Consider the following 18,496-nt stretch of genomic DNA (forward strand, 5'->3'; position numbering starts at 1 on the left):
GTAAATTACGACGGAGAATATACTGCTTTTTTATTCTACAAACGATAAAGAAGAAAATTCAATGAGGACACTTTGAAAGACAATTGTAAAAAAGAATTGAAAACAAGTTCATTATATCAAGGGAATACGCTCTTTTTGTATAAAGTCAAATATTATGTCTGCTCAAAAACAAGCTAACCATGCTAGAAACCTGAAAGTTTCTTCAGAATCCTTTAGAACCATAAGAATGCAGAATTAAAAACAAAAAATACAAAATAATCGCCTTTCACTTTTTGCTACCTCATGTACTGGATCTACTAGCTTTGGTTGGTTGGTCAGGCCTTGAGCCACGTCCTTTTTTTTAGCTTATGTTTCTCGAAACTTTATGGCCTTGTTCATGCCGATTCTTAACGCAGATATGGCTTCACTATTATATTTAGATTCCACGATATGGTATGAAAAGTAATTTTTGGTATACAGTGGATGAAACATTGTCTCGCTGATGGTTGATATTCTCTTTCTCTTGTAAAGTAAAAACGCGACTCCAAATGGTAACAGGGATACAAATCCAATCAAGCACTCTATGAGCCTTCTTACCTATTTCAATCCATAAGGAGCGGAATTTTAGGACGGCTTTAGCCCTCCTCCCTCTACAACATCCTTTGTTTAAACCTTTTCTAAAATATAAATGAAGACAAAATTCGGGATAGCATTAATGGTGTTTATTAGTGCAAGATATTGTATAAATGTAAATATGAACAATAAATAAAATCACTATAAGCCATGATATATAAACATCTAATTAATATGTATAACTTTTTAGGAGATTTTCTTATCGTAAGGCAGCTAACGCAGCTAGAAATAGCTGATTGAATAGCATTGGCAGGAGCTTAAAAATAGTATTTCATCTAAAGCTGAAATCTATGACTCAATTATTTTGACGTTAATCAATTCTTCCAATTTATTGGGTAATTTCTTAAAATTTAAAAATGTAAGAAAAAGTACATATCGTAAGTTGTAGTATTTTGTATTATATCACAGTTGAAATAATATCGAGAAAAAAATACGAATATTTATGCTTCCACAACAAATCGTACTAAGCCTTTAAGGTTATAAGGATCGAATTCAAAGGTTTTCAATAAAATTTTATTAGAAAATAACCACAATCTCTTTGGGCTCGAGAAAGAAACATACACTATTGACGTGCAAAATCACGTTTCTAGTTTTTTTTATACAATAGTAAGGTAGGGATAGTCGAAACACACGTAAGTTCCTGACTTTCAAAACAAACCTACAGATTTTTCCTCGTTTTATGAAAAAGAAGGTACAACATAATGAAAAATATGTTGACAGAAAGTATTTTCATTGGCTAAACAAATGAACATCCATTTAGACGGTGGCAAGAAAAACAGGGCATTAGAAAATGAGCATGTTTTGCAATCTATTGAATTAAAGATGCATGTATTCTATAACTAAAAGTCTGGTCCAATATAAGCCTTTAAACATATGGAACGTCTGTAACCCTAATTCAATATGCCTTGAAATAAGCGTAAATTATGGTCTATGTCCCTTTTTTTCGAGCAACTACTTTCAAAACATCTTACATTTTTTTTCTTAAACAAAAACATAACAATTAAACATAACCATGATATGATGGTCCCACATAGGTGCATACACTTCGAAGATCAATGAGGGTAGCTTAAAATTTTCCTAAGGGAGGGGGTCAAATGCCTTAAAAAATACGTGTTCAGTCCAAGATTCCAATTGTCCTAGGAGAGGGAGTCCTCAAGACCAGTTTTAGAACGAGTCCCCCCGCCCCCTATGAACGGGCGTGTTGGTAGAATATTTTACAAACGAGATATTCTTATATTTCCGGTAAAGCACTAAACTTTCGAAATTCTTCTGCTTATACTTTGGGCTATAGATAGTGCAGAACCTTGGGCGAAGCGCACAAAATTATCCCCTATAAGAGGTCCCATAGCGTAAAGTCCTTGCTGAGTCACACATTCCATGCTAAAGCAATCCACAGCGACGGAATTACCCATTGTTGTTACATAGGCATCTGGTATAAATCCTAATCCAAGACCTGATTTTGGCATAAAATTTAAGTTTGGTCTTGAGCCAATTAATAGTATCACATAAGAAACCTTTATTTTGCCACTCGATAAAGGTCCTTGAACTAAAACAGTTTTCTCAGGTAAAATTTTCACAACTTCATGTTGAGGTAGAGATCTGTATCCGGGATAATTCTCGCCACCGTCAACCATCATTTGGTAAACCTTGTGGTATTCAGGGTACATAGTTGGTGGCAACTGGCGAAAAATCAGAGCTGGATCTGCAACACCTCTCCGAAAGCTGTGAATAACAGGTATCGAATAGTGGCGTGCCGCAATAACAGCGTCTGCAGCACTTAGACCCGCGCCAACGATCAAAACTGGATCAGATTTATCGTTTAACTCTCCAGAATCCAGCAATTGTTCAAATGTATTAAGTGATTTGAGAACAAATGGCGAGTTTTCGCCACTTACCCGTAAGCTATTTGGAATGTCATTACCACCAACTGCTAACACAACATTTGGTGTCAAATAACAGAAACTCTTCTTAGTTTGTTCAGAGAAGCCGTGTACTTCCCATATTTGGTTATTTGTAAGAAGCTCACACAAGTGAATTTCACGGCCAAAAAAATAAGGTTCCTCACAGGCAAGACACCGAACGTTTGTAGCTTCTGGCCTCGAAACCTTACGCACAGAGGTGACAAAATTGCCATTTTTAAAATATTTACGCAGTCCTTTTCGTTCAACATAGTTTGAGTAGTAGTTTGCAACTGTAGACACAGAGGCCCGAGAATCTCCAGATTTCATTGAATCGCGAAGGGGCAGATCAGGCAATTCCATCCATGATCCCAAACTTATAGTCAGAATGTGGCCGTCCATTGCCTGAAAAAAATAATGATTAAAATTATTTTACTGTATGCATAATTTTGGTGGCTTAACTTTAGTAAAATTTAAATATTATGAAGTCTGTACATTTCTTTTTATTAAAAACAAAGAGACGAAACCCTTGATAAGACATTGGATTTTGGAACTGTACTTAATTCTAAGGTATTCAGGTGAATCAGATTCAGAAATAACTGGAAATATGTAATTAAATTTAGTCTATTGTTTCCAATTGATTCAGATTCAGAAATAACTAGAAATATATACTGGATTTTATTCTAATGTATTTAGACAATCTAAATTCAGAAATATCTGGAAATATTACTCTGTTTCAGGTTTTATAATAAACAAACAAGACCCATTAGTTTCTTATTAGATAGGTTTAGAAACTAAGTTTTTGCATCATTCCTAGTATTTTTTTTTTTTTTTTTTTTTATCACAAGCAATCCAATGTTTATGCTGAGCTGAAACTGATATAAATCCTGAATTTTCATTTTAGACTCTCTACAATTGAAAATGATAATAAATGATATAAATGAAATGATAGCCTTAAAGATAATTTTTCCTTTTTCATGCTTCGATTAATAATTTTATTATTGACTTCATCACACGCCAAAAACGGACTACACTTTAGAAACTCAGGTAACCACATTTTACAACACTATTTTCAGGTTAATGGCAAGTTCTTGAAAGCCACGCTGTTCTAGAAACTTCTCTAGTCATTACTTATTTTTATAATTAGTTTACAAGTTACCCCATTTCTAAAAGGAGAATTGACCACAATTATCCATCTCATTTGTCCGTTTTCGCAGCATATTCTATGTCTTTCAACAAAGGGCTGCTAATTCAAGTAGTGAATTTTTTTCATTGGATTTATTTTTCAACACATGCTGTAAAGTTCAAAGCAGATTGTTGGTTTACATACATACACTTTCAGTAACTCTCAGCCAATCAGAAGCCTTCCACTCCGAAGACAATCATGACTCTTATATTGCCCTCTTTGACTCCTGTATCACCCTTAAAAACCACTTTTTTCTTTCATTATGCAAAAAAACTTATATCTCTTTTTGTTTTTTAGTTTCGCCAGTATTTATAGCAAAATTTGCGGAAAAAATATTTCTGCTTAGACATCCACTGAAATAAGTTGAACCATCTTGAGTCCTGATTCGACCAAAGGCTACCACACTGTCTGACGCAGAAGTACTGCATCCCTTTCACTCCCGTACGTCTCAGCCCCTTTTTGGTTTTAATTACGTGGTCGAGCCTAGGAGTGGCATTCCAATAAGGCGAATATCGCTACTTTATCAAAACTATCAAGCTATTTATCTTCAAAAACTGTTATACAGCAGATACCTAAATCCAATTGAGTATTTCTCATTATATAGTCAGAACTTTCTTTAAAATGGCAATGAGTATTATATTCAGTTTCGGTGAGTTTGCCCTGTTTTGTCTCACACGGCTGGGGAATCAAGTTAAAACTTTCAGGATTTTATTAGAGGGAGTATGGGCAGGGGAACTTAGAATTTAGTTTTGGGGGGAAGGAGGCAGAATATTTTTTTCTCCGGTTCTAACGAAAAAGAATAGGCTATGATTTTGTTTTTATGCCTTTCGTCCGATAGGATCTACTGCCTGATATGCAACAATAACAATTAATTTTATTCTACTTGAGAATATTTTCTAGTGCCGGCTAAAAGCATTGGCGGTCCTGGCCTCTCTTGTGCCTGAGACAAAATCTTGATCATTCCCTGCCCCCCCCTCCCCTGTCTCAAACGACATTTTAAGGCAAATTTTGACAAAATTTTCATTTACTAACAAAATTATTTTCGATTTATTAATGAATTAATAGTTTACTTTTTTGGTTATTTTTTAATTTTTTAATTTATTTTGTTAATTAATTAAGAAATTATTAATTATCTTCATTTATGAACTGCACCCCCTATTTCATTAATCATATTCCACAATTTACAAAATGATTATAACCGTCAAATTATTTGTTGAAATTTCGCGCCCCTAAAATTCCTTCGCCCAGGGTGAGTGTTGTCCGTTCCGCCCTTCCCCTAAAACCACCTCTGGATAAAAGCACTTTTGTTTCAGAAGGAAAAAGGAAGAGATTTATATTACATACCAGATAAAATGACAAACTACTTTAATAAAAATAACAAAATATACTAATATTACAGCATCCCCAAAAGCCGAAACAAACCATAAATCTAAACCGTTTCATTACTTTAAAACATACAACAATCCTCTTCCAGGACTGATCCCTACTTACGACATCCCCAATTGGCAAAAAACCCTCATAAATCTAAGCCATTTTATTATTTTAAAATATACAACAGTCATCCCCCAGGACTGATCCTTGAAAAACCCTTGATTAAACCGTTGAAAAAAGAACAACTACAAATATGTTTACATCAAATTTTAAAAAGACCAGTCATTGACATCAAGATTCATACTGTATGTACATCTAAAATTTAAAATATCTGCTAGTAAAAATAATAAAGGATAAATCGGCATAAACAAAAGACTATAAACTTTTCTTATACAAGTTTAGAGCAATATGCTCCCAGATTTCAATTCAGGAGGAATTTAATCCAAAACTTGGATGGATTGATTTGTGACGTTGGGGAAACCACCGTTTGACTCTGTTTCTATTAATTATGATGCAAAAAACAATATGTGCGATCATTTTCCTGAAAACCGACAGGAAAATTCTGTAACTCTGACTATTTACGATCAAGCTTACTATTGCAAGGCACTGAAGGAGTGGGAATCCTCGATATAAATAAAGCCAAGAAACTAACACAGCTTTGTACAGATAAGCCAGCCTCAGTCAGTTTTGGGTTGTGGTGAGGTACTGCAAGCTATTCAATCATTTTAATCATTTCGTTTCTAATTTGGAGAGAAACTTACTCTTCTTAGTCTTCTGATCGAAACTCTTCACCAAAGCACTAAAAAAAATTTTCTGCAAAGAAAACAACATTTTTTTGGCTGCAGCAAAAGCGAAACCTAAAGAAAACAGAAAACTTGACTGGCAACCGATCAGGTTTTAGTTTTACAACCAAGCTAAGCATAAAATACATATCTTAATTATTTGCATTCGTTGAAGTTTTATCATTATTAGAACTATCAGTTGGTCAATCGATCTTATTCCCGGTGATAAAAACTATATTTATTTTTCCTCCCTCACTCTTATTGCCAGCTGGGTGCCGTACATATGTACACATGTGTATTTGATCTCCATCAAAGAGAGATTCCAGAGAGACCAGAGAGGGTGATTCCATTCTCCGAATCATCACAGAGTGTGCTGAGAAACAGTAACTGAAACTGGTGAATGCCGTTAAAAACCCATCGTTACTTTTAAAATCATTGTTTCTAATTTCTTCAGTTTTGAGTTGGTCCTTAGTCTAGAACGTATACAGGCGATTCTGAAATCCAAGATTTAAAACTGATATCGTACCTCATTAAGATTAAACTTAGCAAACAGAGGCACTCAAGATATGAATGTTTACTTTATATTTGATGAATGACTTGTGCGCCCTAAAGCAGCTGAATGTCTCACAAATCCGGTTCCTAGCTTGCATTCCCTTATACCACCAGACGCATTATTTAAGCGAAGACAGGGAAAACAGCAGATCATTTCAGTTGGCGGGATAAGAAAAACGCTTGACTAGAAAATGATATAAAATTAATAACAAAGTAAGACCTGACTTAACTGGGTGCTATAGCCAGGTGTATTAAAATACACATTGCCAAAGATATTAGTTCAACGAAGAGGACTTTTAAGCAATACAGCATGCGATAATTCTCCAAGGACAGTAGTAATACATAAAAAAAAGGAACAGCCAATATTCCCATACCTATTGTGGGTGTAGTTGATTGTAGATGGTAATTCTGGAAAGGATGTTGAGCCATAGGCGTACGCGGGGGTGGGGGGGCAGATGAAGGCCGGCCACCCTAGAACTTCAGATTTAAACTAGATGTGACTGAAAAAGCAGATGGTTTAAAGAGCAGCTGAAAAAAGACAGATGGCTAAAAAAGCAGTTGGTAAAAGGTAGATGGTTGAAAAAGCAGGAAATAAACAGCTGGAATGATAGAATAAAAGTCAAACAAGAAGCAATTATCCATAATGTCTTGGAAAGATTTACCTCTAGTCCAAAAAGATAATGCTGAACCTTACTGATGATTTATGATTTTTGATGATTACTTTTTAATAAAGATTTCATAGATATGATAGAACTTGCTGGTAATGTAAAGTTTTGTGAACTGCCAATATAACTTCAGCTCCCCCCCCCCCCCGTCAAAGAATCGGCTGCCCCCCTCACTAGAGAAGAAGCTACGTACGCCCATGACTGGATCCTGCCCCTTTAGGGTCATGCCACGACTAAGCTCTGAAAAAGGGATCACCAATCCCCTTTGCGGCTGACACCAAAAACAGCTGTACCACTTAGTGTGTGATAGCTAAGTTTTGACATTCCAAACAAAAGATATAATTTAGAATTTAAAAAAAAATCACGAAGTATATTAATTGCGTTTAAGATGACTGCATCAAAATAATAATTACTTGAAGAACAGATTGATCGATTTGTCTCTTTTACACTTAGCACAACATAACAGTCTGATCACATTAAGTGCAAGTTTTAAAAGTTTAAACATTACCTGCCAAGAGCCACCAGGTGGGCCTTTTCCCAATACCACATGATCAATGGCAACTTCTGGATGGTACTTCCAAGATAAAAAAGAAGGAGTATCTTCCCCGAAGTCGGCATTTGGATGTTGCAAGCTGTCAAAAAGTAGGGAAACTGGATTTTTCGACCGTCCAATTAATCCCTGAAATAAGATAAACCTAACAATTTTTTGTATTTTGTATGAATTGTAGGTACTTAGTAGTCTATAGACGAAAAAACTTTCGTAATATTTTTGGCTTACAACAAAATATGTGATTTGATTCTCTAAGATTCCAAAAGATTAGGGTTTTAATGTACTTTTTAAGGCCTCAAAAAAAGTGATGTAAACATTCAAAGAACAAAAGAAAAAAACAATGTTTTTATTTAATTAATATCAAGTTTCTCCAACAATACTGAACAGTCGCACCGAAGCTCATTTTTGGTACTAAAAGGAAAATACAAGAGGAAAAAGAAACAAACCTATGTTTTCTTTTTCTAATTCCATTTTCCCTGACCATCATCACTAGTTACCAAAGTCTTATAGTTAACTTAAGTGACTAGAACAAAATGACTAAGAAAATCATTGTTTCTTTAAAAGAAAAATTGTGTTTCACTGATTATTTACTATGTTCTACTAATTATCTACTTTTATCAAGACTATTAGTGCGGGTGAAAAGCACCAAAATACTTCTTTGTTTGAAGAAAGCACCAAAATTGGCCGAAATGTACTTTCGAGCATGCTCTTTAATTAATACCTTAGTTTTACCGTTGATCTGCTTGGGGTCTAAAATTGAAGATGACGGAAGAAAATGTCAGTTTTCCGAATCGCGCTAGGTTCATGATCCGGATTTAACAGGCTGGAGTGGAGTAACTAATGCAGCAGTTTTAAATATCGTTATGTCATTCCGACATACGCCTAATAGTAATACAGTCTGTACAGTACAAATTGCCTAAGTATGAGACAAAGACGCCTCCAATTTATGGCCTTTGTTTACATTTGCTAAACCAGAATCAGTTAAATACTTGTTAACTCTTCATCTCTTTACTTATTGTAAATGAATCAACATAAGCTAAACGGATGGATTAAAGCATTTAACAATTATAATTTTATCAGGAACACAAAGAGATCAATCGAATCTTCAGGTAAAAAGAATAATCACATGTTCAACAATTAAAGCACTTTGATTTGCACCAGCATAGTGGGCTACAGTTAAGGTCAAATTTCCTACAGCGGCACCTTCTTTCACCCCTTTTTTTGCAACCACAATGCACTGTCTCGCGACAGACTTTTGATGCTGGCGGAAGGGAACTTGACCAATTGGGAAGCCACTTTACATCGGTGCCTCTGACCCAGCCAAAGTAAGAAAAACTGGGAAGGGTGGGTGTTGATTCTAGGCTGCGACTCCACACATAACCTGACTGTAGTGCAGCTCTAAGGATATGTTGTAAAAGCGAAGCACTAGCTGGAGGATGTCTCTGCATGTTCTTGGTCGTGCCGTTTGTCGGAGAAATGTTTCTTCCTAAATTCATTCACGTTGTCGCGGTCTTGTTTTACGTCGTATGTCTTAATGACAAAGCGTTCAAGGACGTGTACTTGCAGTTCTGTCACTTGGGAAGGCTGGTTTGTCAGTTGAAGGAAAGTCTCCGTCAGTCTGGCATATTTTGCCAAGTCCCAAAGAACTGCCACTTTGAGTGGTGGATAAAAAAAGAAACGGTATTACATCCTGTAAACGCGTGGAGGAACGAAAGTGCCTCCAGCTGCATAGGGCCGACAAACATTGTCGACCCTTCTTGCAGGAATTATTTCCACTTCAATGGGATTTGTGTGCTCGGAACAACTTTTAGTCGTGAAACCCTGCCTCTCTGACTTCTGACAGACGACTTTAGACTATCCAATCTGTAAATATCCAATACGAGGTCAAGTCTCTCGACATGTCTGAGTTGATACTCTATCATGGGAAAAAACACGTTTTCTGCATACTCTCCGAAGATCTTCGAATTCCCTGGGTTCAACATTTGCACCAGAGCAGCTCCATCTATCAGTTTCGCTGTAACATTTGGAACGTTAACCTCAGTAACTGGGGTTAAGCTCATTAAGACATCTGCAATTTCAGCCTTATTGCCGACACGAATCTGGCCATCAGAAGTCAAAGCCGGTGGATACTGACTGTTTTCATGTTTGAAGAAGGCCTCCATGTAACCACCTCGAGCAACACAGCCCACGTAAAGTGCTCCAACAGTGATACATCATTTCTAGCGGCGCTGAGCTGAGTTTTCGCTGCGGTTGGCCTTTTCTTCTTAGACCCCCCCCCCCCCCGAATAAGAGACACCCCCGTATTTTCGTCCGCTATTTTGAATTTGAGGCACCTAGTGGCACTACGGTACAACTTGGATTATTTTTGCGTTCATATTCGGAACCTATGCCATCGATTAGCCCATACTAGCCTGTTTAACGGCCCTGTCTTCTCATTTTGACAAACTCGTATTTTCGTCCGCCATTTTGGATTTGAGGCACCTAGTGGCACTATGGTACAACTTAGGTTATTTTTAACCTCATATTTTGAACCTGTGCCATCGATTACCCCATACTAGCCTGTTTGAACGGCCATATCTTCTCATTTTGACAAATTCGTATTTTTGTCCGCCATCTTGGATTTCAAGCCACCTAGCTTCGTTCCGAGGCCGCTTGCGCAATCGAGCCATATTAAAAAGCATACTCGAAAGTACATCTCAGCCAATTTTGGTGCTTTCCTCAAATACGGAAGTATTCTGGTGTTTTTCGACGTTTTTCGCCCGTACTATATAAACTGATTATATAGTTATGCTCTACTGAGCATATATCACTATTTTGTAATTTCTGGTGATGGGGGTAAATTGGGGGAGGCTCCTAAATTACTAGAAGCGTTGTAATTGTATAAACCGATTTGAATGTCCAATTTTATCAATTTCCCATTATCTCTGCACTGTTGTTTTAGTTATTAGCCGATGAAATTAGTTCATCGAAAAATAAACAAATAGAAAATACTACAGTTAATAAGATAACATTCACAAAAGAAAGATTTGTCATTTGAGTAATTATTTTCCAAACTGAATCAACAACTTAATTAGAAGCTGATACCAAAATAAAAAATAACGGCAATTTAAGACGACATAATAATAGCGCGAACTGTCATCAGACAGCAGTGTAGGAGAATTATTTGGCAACATGCACTTGCGAAGTTCGAGCCGTGTGTTGATAATGGCTTAGGCTATATATAAAAATAGCTTATTCGTACTTCTTACTTAACAAAAATGCGTGTGCATAAAAAATATTCTACAAAAAAAAAACTGGTAAAAAACATTTTATCCCCAAGTGCACTTAAGACTGAAAAATAAAGATTCCTACTGACCAGAAAATCGTATTTTTTTTTATATTCGATACAAAAGCACGAGGAGGGGGGATTACCCAGTTTATAACATATCAATGACACTTTTTATATAATGACCGCTTCACACTTTAATTTGTTATCTTAAAATTTTCAGTCGTACAGGTAGAAGCAATATTTTTTTTTTTCTAGGACATTTGGAGATAGAAGCATTTTCGATTTTTTTTTTTTTTTTTTTTTATCTAACACTTCGTAATTTTAATTATTGTCTAAAATATTAACTTGGAATCATTTGAATTGAGAATGTTGCTATATATGTGTCTCTATGTAATAAAATAACAACGTCTCCAAAAGCAGGATTTTAGAATCAAAATCATTTACTTTAAAATAGTTTTTGCAGCCTTTGATGAAAAAAATCGCCAAATAAATGGTGCGTCTTTGCAATCCTAGTTATAGGGCAGTTAATTAAAAGCAGTAGCAAAAAAAGTACAGTCGAATTTTTAAACCGGTTAGTTCTGCAAGGTTTTGGCACTAATTTGCACCTCTTACTCAAATTTCAGTAGGATAGAACATGTAGGCACTTAGACTATCAAGGGAAAATTGTCCAAAGTGTCCAAACATAGAACGGCGATTCCTTAGGATTTCAATCCCCAAATACTCAAGAGCAGGCTTATAATCTTCAAATTTTTCTCTGAGGAGGATTGCTCTTTCCTGGCTTCCTTCCACATCATCACTTAAAGATCCAACATAATAAACCCGAGGCCCCATACGGGACATGAGTACTCTGATAGGGGACGCATATATACTAGATATACCGTTTTCAACTGATTTAGTGAGAAATCCAACCAGCGCACTAAAAATCCAAGAAGGAAGTGCGCAGTTGCCTTTCTGAACCAGCCCTTGAACATTAACACAAAAAAGGAGCAATTGGCATTGAAATTGGCCATTAGCAATTGAACTTGGCAATTGGCATTGAAATTGTGGCTGATGAAAAAAGCGCAATCAGGGAGTAGGGTTTACACAATAGCGTATCTATATATCGGTTTCTATGTGATTAAAATAACAATGAAAAAGAAACTGGAACGACTTAATAATAATTTTTATTGTATATGATTGTATGTACATATTTTGTGAACTCACTACTCTCTTGAAGGATTTATATCCACCAAGTAGAATTTTGCGCGAGACTAGCAATTCAACCCGGGAAAGTGGAAGTCCTGCTTACCTCAGACAGAAATTCCAGATTTTGGTCAACGAGGCTCATACCAGGGTTCTCCATCAGCCTTGCGTGGAGAAATTCATTGGGATGGTTTCTCTGCAGTGATCCATTGTAGTAGGGCCTCCACCCAGAAAGCATGAATGATAGAGTGATTGCAGACGGACCATTGCCTTAAAAATGGGACCAGTCAATCTTTCTCCTTCACATTTTACCCTGATGATTCTTTCCAAGACTCGTCTTGCTGAAGATGAAGAAGGTTTTCTGACGATTATTTAAAATGTATACCCATGCTATCACGCAGGATTGATGAGGAAATGTTAATACTACGAAAACTAATTAAGCACGCTGTGTAGGCTAAATCTTTCATTTTTGCCTTTCGGGAGAGGATAACCACTATAAGCTAACACCTAAGAGTAGATTCCGTATGGGAGTAGAGAATAGACTCCGTTGTTGCGTATATACAGCAAGAATCAACTGATACAAAATAGGAAGGGCTTGCATACCTACTCATGGCAGATTCTACATGGCAACATGTAGATGGTAACAGTGGCAGCAGTTGTCCATGGTACATGTACATAGCAACAGTGTACATGGCAACTGGTTGCTTGGAATCTGAATTCAGTGCAGACATACAGTTGATAAGAATCACAATTGATAAGTAAAATATCTACGAAAGAATGAGCGTTATAATTATGTAAGTCGGCTTTATAAGCCTAAATTGCATTTGTATGATTAAAGAAAACCCCTTATTTCTTATACCCTATTATAAATACTAGGGTTACCACATTTAGGCTTAGAATAGACCATGCTCGGATTGGTAAAGTGGTATTTAGGTGAGGTTCTCCTCTTTCTTATGTTTTTGAAGTTGAGGATGATGTACGTCCAGTTTTAATGTATTGCCGTACCTTTAATAGCCTATTAATAGACTTTAATAGATTATAATAGACTTCAACTATTTTTGTGCCTTTCCCTTAAAGGTGTTGTTAGAAATTCTGCTTATGCTTCCATTTGGAGCAGAAAATAATCTTTCCAACTTATGGAACTGTTTATAAAAATGCCAGATTTTAACTATATAATTTGACTGATTTATGCTATTTTGATGGCTTTTGTTAATTTTATTGTTAGTGATTATTACGTTTAATTTTCTAATTATCAAATTGTACGATCAAAGAAGACAATAACCGTATACCAAATGCTTCGTCAATTACCTGCCCTTGTCGTATCCGGAAGCTACCTCCGCTACCTGTACTCAGTGCTAAAAAAAAAAAAAAAAAAAAAAAAAAAAAAAAAAAAAATCATTCCGAAGTGAACTGTCACAAAGTGAAAGAAACCCTGAATCTCATTGACTGACCCTGTCAACATCTGAGGGACGATTACTTTATTACCAGCTTTCAATAGATACATCCCTAAGACGTGAAAATAAAATGATAATTTCGACTCTGCCAAAATTATCCCTTCACATTTTTGAACAGTATGATCATTTAGTGCTTTTGACGAGGCAATTGGCAATTCTAATTTCCACAGTATATTGCTCTTATAAAGCAAATGTTATTGATATTGCTGAGGCATCAAAAGTCCAAAACCATTCTTTTAAATTTTATGTCAAGTGTATAGTGGGAGGAAGCCCTATTGTTGCTTCAGCTCTGGTAAAAATCTTATTTGAAATTTCCTTAAAATTTGTTTTACTTGATGCTTATTTACAAGAAATAGGCATCAAATTCGGTTCAAGAGTTACATAAATCTACAGACATTAAGATACAATTGACGAAAAAATAGCTCACTTTTTTTTCAGATGTTGACAACTGAAATGAAGGTGAGTATAAACTTCAGAACGCACCCATAATAACAACGGATGTGCGTCTTCAAGTTGGTTAAGCTGCAGTGGATTAAAAATATTTTATAAGAAAAATAAAACAAAATATCGTTATACAGGTCAGGGGTACTTCAAACACGGTGAAAATAGCTCAAGCTCCATGGGCTGTATCTTCAAAAAAAAAAAACGTGCGATTGTGAGCTTTTACAGTTGTGAGTTTATACAGTTAGGTAAATTGAGTTAAATGGATAAAGAACAAATAAGTTTAACCAAAAAGTTCAAATATTTATATTTCTCTTTTTTTGGATGTCCAGAAGATTGATAAATAAAACAAAATATCGTCATACCGGTCAGGGGTACTTCAAACACGCTGGAAACAGCTCAAGCTCCATGGGCTGTATCTTCAAAAAAAAAAAAAAAAAAAAAAAAAAGTGCGATTATGAGCTTTTCCAGTTGTGAGTTTACACAATTAGGTAAATTAAGTTAAATGGATTAAGAACAAATAGGTTCAACCAAACAGTTCAAGTATTCATTTTTCTCTTTTTTTTTGGATGTCCAGAAGATTGATAAATAAAACAAAATATCGTCATACCGGTCAGGGGTACTTCAAACACGCTGGAAACAGCTCAAGCTCCATGGGCTGTATCTTCAAAAAAAAACGTGCGATTGTGAGCTTTTACAGTTGTGAGTTTATACAATTAGGTAAATTAAGTTAAATGAATAAAGAACAAATAGGTCTAACCAAACAGTTCAAATATTTATTTTTCTCTTTTTTTGGATGTCCAGAAGATTTATAAGACGCTTGCAATAAACATTTGTAAATAAAAAGAGGTTTAATGTCAGATTTCTTCATGTCAGAAACACAAAGAATTCACCAGAAACGACATTACCTAATAAATAACAAACAAGGGGGTCGGTTGCCAACAAGGGAACTTGTTAAACATCACGTAGTTTATTATTCATACTTGCTTGAAAACAATTTGTTGTTTTTCTAGAGCAAAACCAGGCAACGGTCACTAAGGAAATAAGAAAAGTTTTAGACAGGATATTGGGGGATCAAATAGCTTTGTCTGCAACTTTTCCACTACAGTGCCCGCCATCTGAGGGATATCAGAAGATCCATGGCCCCTACTATACTCTTCAAGAAATGGCAGAAAACAGGAAAATATACTGTTCTAATTGTGTAAAATAAAACTTTGCAGAGTTGGGTTAACAGGTAAAATCAAAGCCCTTTCCATGGTATTAATCGTACTTGCTGTATGCACACCTCACATAGTGGTTTCAACACAATAAGGCTATAAGTGATGCTCGAGTACCCTCCCCTGCTCAATAAAAAAGAAATCTTTTTTTGTGCTTAAATATGCACCGAGAGTTTATTTTGTGTTCAGTTTTACAATTCTGTGCTCAAAGATAAAGCAAACAAACAAAAAAAAATATGGTAAAATTTTATTTACCATAATTTGTTATGGTAAAGTTTTTGTCGCCTCCTAGAAAACTTAGTTCCTCCATTATGCGAGCTGAGAACAAAGCAGGCGTGAGTTAACAGCTAATAACTGTTTTGCGACGGAACTGGGAGGATATAAAGAGGGAGGCTTTAAATAGATTAGGTTGGAGGAGGAGCGTGCGTAGCTGTGTTGGCCTCAGGCAGCTTGGTGCTGCAGTGAGTTATTAGTAGTAGTAGTAGTAGTTTTTGAAGGCGTTTTCGGGAGCGATACCTAATAAATAAGACAATAAAAAACGTAAATACTAAAAAAATAAAGGAAACATAACTCAGTCCAAACTGCGTGTGCATTTCGCCAAATCAGCTGGTCATATTTTTGGCCAAATAATCTCAGTACCACAAAATGCAACAAAACGAGGGACATTCAAAAAATACGTGAAAATTTTGTCAACAGGGTATTGGCAACGGTTTTTCATGACTCTGAAGGAGTTGTACTTGTGGAATTTTTAGGAGGTTGGGGGGATCTCTTGATTTCTTTAAAAATTGTTGAGAAGGATGGAAGCATCTCCTAGAGAATTTATATGACAATGAAAGAGGTTATATTGAAAAATCCGTTGTAAATCATGGATGTTGTAACCATGAAATGTTGAAAGATCCATTGTAATAGAAAAATCAATATAACAATTACAAAATTCTGTTCATTTTTTAATACTCTTTTACTATTAGAAATATGAACCATATTTATATGGAAGAAGCTGAGTATTCCTTCAAAACGTCAAGATAACGACAAAAAAAAATTATTATTCATACTTTACAAAGCAATATACGTTTAGGCACAGAAAACAGGAATGTACTATGGAGCTAGCTGATTATTCCAACATTGGAACCGACATTGGTTTAGGTTTAGCGTTTAAATAATTTTAATGCCGTGCAGAGCAGGCAAAAACATAGAAATATAGAAGTTCTTCTATATTAAGAATGAACTACACACTAAGAAATAATTTTTAAGATTTTTATCGATTTCCTTGGCGTTCTATAAGTAACTATTTTTCTAAGAAAGATTTTCAAGGTTTTCAACACATAATCAAAATTATTTTAATATACAACTTTAAGTAGTCCAACTCCTAAGTGGCATTTGATTGGGATCAGGGACGTAATTTGCTATGGGGAAGAGGGCAACTGTCCCTCCCAGACCTCAGTTCCCCAGCCTCCAGTTCCCCCCCCCCCGCAGCTGAAATTTAGTTCCTCCAAAGTATTGCCAAAACTAAGATAAGCCTGCAAAATTCAAGCATAACCTGAAACGAGTCAGTTTTCTTTAGTACATCTTTACCTTTTTTATTACTATATGGCTCATTTTCAATTTTCTCTGTCATTTTCACTTGATTTGGGAAACATGGCTCCAAGTCCCCCCAGGAATTTGACTAAATTACTCCACTGGATGACCTCTATTCCCTTTTGAATCAATATGCTTGACAAGTTTAAAAAATAAGTGCATAATATCACAAAAATAATGAATTATCTAAAAAAAAAAAATCATACAGAAGGGACAAATCCGTGATTGAAATAAAATACCCAAGCAGGAATCGAACGCTGGACACTCTGATTTGAACTCCAACAGAACCAGGGCTCTGATTTGACATATTGGTTTTTGTAGGACCATAATTGCAGAGCTCATTGAGGGGGCTTGGAGGAGGAAAAAACAGGAAGTGTTCTTACAAACCTTTAGTTAAGGGTTTTGGACCATAATTATTAAAATGACATCGTTTTATACTTCCAAGCTTTTCTGCTTGAGAAGTGGCACCTTTTTTTTAGTGCTATATTGCCCTTACGGATGACAAAATCGATAAAAATCGAGTAGATTTGAGCAATAGCTTTCAAATGAGCCGTTAAACATCACCCTAAAAAGTTCCGGTTGCCCACTAGCACCAGCTTTTAAACTTGAAACATGGTACTCAAAAGTGCCATTTTTAGTGCCATTTGCAACTTCTAGATGGTGGAATTTATAGGAAGAGCGTATATATGAGCAGTATCTTTTATGTGAGCAATTAAAAATCTGTCTAAGATGTTCTAGTGTCTAAGATGTTCTAGTAGCCCGCTAGCCCCCACCCCTAGAGAAATAGAACAAAAAATGCCATTTTTAGTGCCATATGGCACTTGCAGACGGTGGAATTTATAAAAAGCATGTAGATATGAGAAATAGTTTTTGAATGAGCCGTTAAGCATCTCTCTATGATTTTCTGTTGACCCGCTAACCCTGAGAAAAAAAAAGAACAGAAGACAGATCAGTGCTACACATGCAAAAAAGGGAATTTCCTTGTTGTTTATGGTGGGGGACTACAATTTCCCTCTACTAAGTTTTCGACCATGCTGATTCTACTAGCACATTTCTAATTTTGATCTGACGCCAATTTGAGGGTCTCAGGCTTTTTTTGGAAATCACCATAAATTTCTTTTCGCAATAAACTTCTATTTTTAAGACGAGCCAAAATAGGCCTAATAGTTAGCATTCCAAAATCAGTAGCAGATGGCAATATTTTTCACTAGGCGGTTTTTTTCTAAACGCGTTTTTTAGCTTTCGGTTACTATGGGCTGTGGTTCGCTCTTTACTAGGTTACAGCTACTGCTGCAACCATAACACATATGGCTAAACACAAAGGTCAAAGCTTGGTATATCTACAAAAACCTACACTTTCATTCTGTCTGACACCTGCCCAGTGTTGAAAACCGTAAAGAACTTGAAGAGAAAAGGAAGAAAAACTACGTTTATTTTTCAGAAAATCAGAATTTCAAAACACTTCTGGGTTCTGGCTCGAATTTCGCACTCCTGGTCCAGTTTCTAATACCCGCTATACATGCGCATGAGCATCGATATTACACAAACGCACGGGACTAAAAAAGAGATACTTGTGTGTTTCGCAAATAATACTTGTGGGCCAGATTCCTGATCCCGAGGTAATACTGCGAACGATCGCTAGACCGCATCAAATTTTTAGCATTATATTTTTAGCATTATTTGGCATGCAAGTCAGCAATCTTATTAATCTAATTATAAGAAGTTTGAAATCACTCACTGCCG

General features: G+C 35.8%; 1 protein-coding gene across 2 annotated transcripts in view; it reads right to left on the reverse strand.

Moving 5' to 3' along the window:
• Window positions 1–679: 679 nt before the first annotated feature.
• Window positions 680–18,496, reverse strand: part of LOC136033770 (oxidative stress-induced growth inhibitor 2-like) — a 28,286-nt gene continuing 10,469 nt past the window's right edge. The window contains exons 3-5 of one of the 2 annotated variants that reach the window (XM_065714670.1): window positions 12,173–12,336; window positions 7,575–7,745; window positions 680–2,915 (exon numbers count right to left, since the gene is read on the reverse strand). In XM_065714670.1, the coding sequence (XP_065570742.1) occupies window positions 1,863–2,915; window positions 7,575–7,745; window positions 12,173–12,336 (1,388 nt within the window). In that variant the 3' untranslated portion in view covers window positions 680–1,862. Of the gene's footprint in view, window positions 2,916–7,574; window positions 7,746–12,172; window positions 12,408–18,496 lie in introns of both variants that reach the window. The other variant, XM_065714671.1, reaches the window with a different exon arrangement.

This window comes from Artemia franciscana, chromosome 12, assembly GCF_032884065.1.
Source record: "Artemia franciscana chromosome 12, ASM3288406v1, whole genome shotgun sequence".
Taxonomy (NCBI): domain Eukaryota; kingdom Metazoa; phylum Arthropoda; class Branchiopoda; order Anostraca; family Artemiidae; genus Artemia; species Artemia franciscana.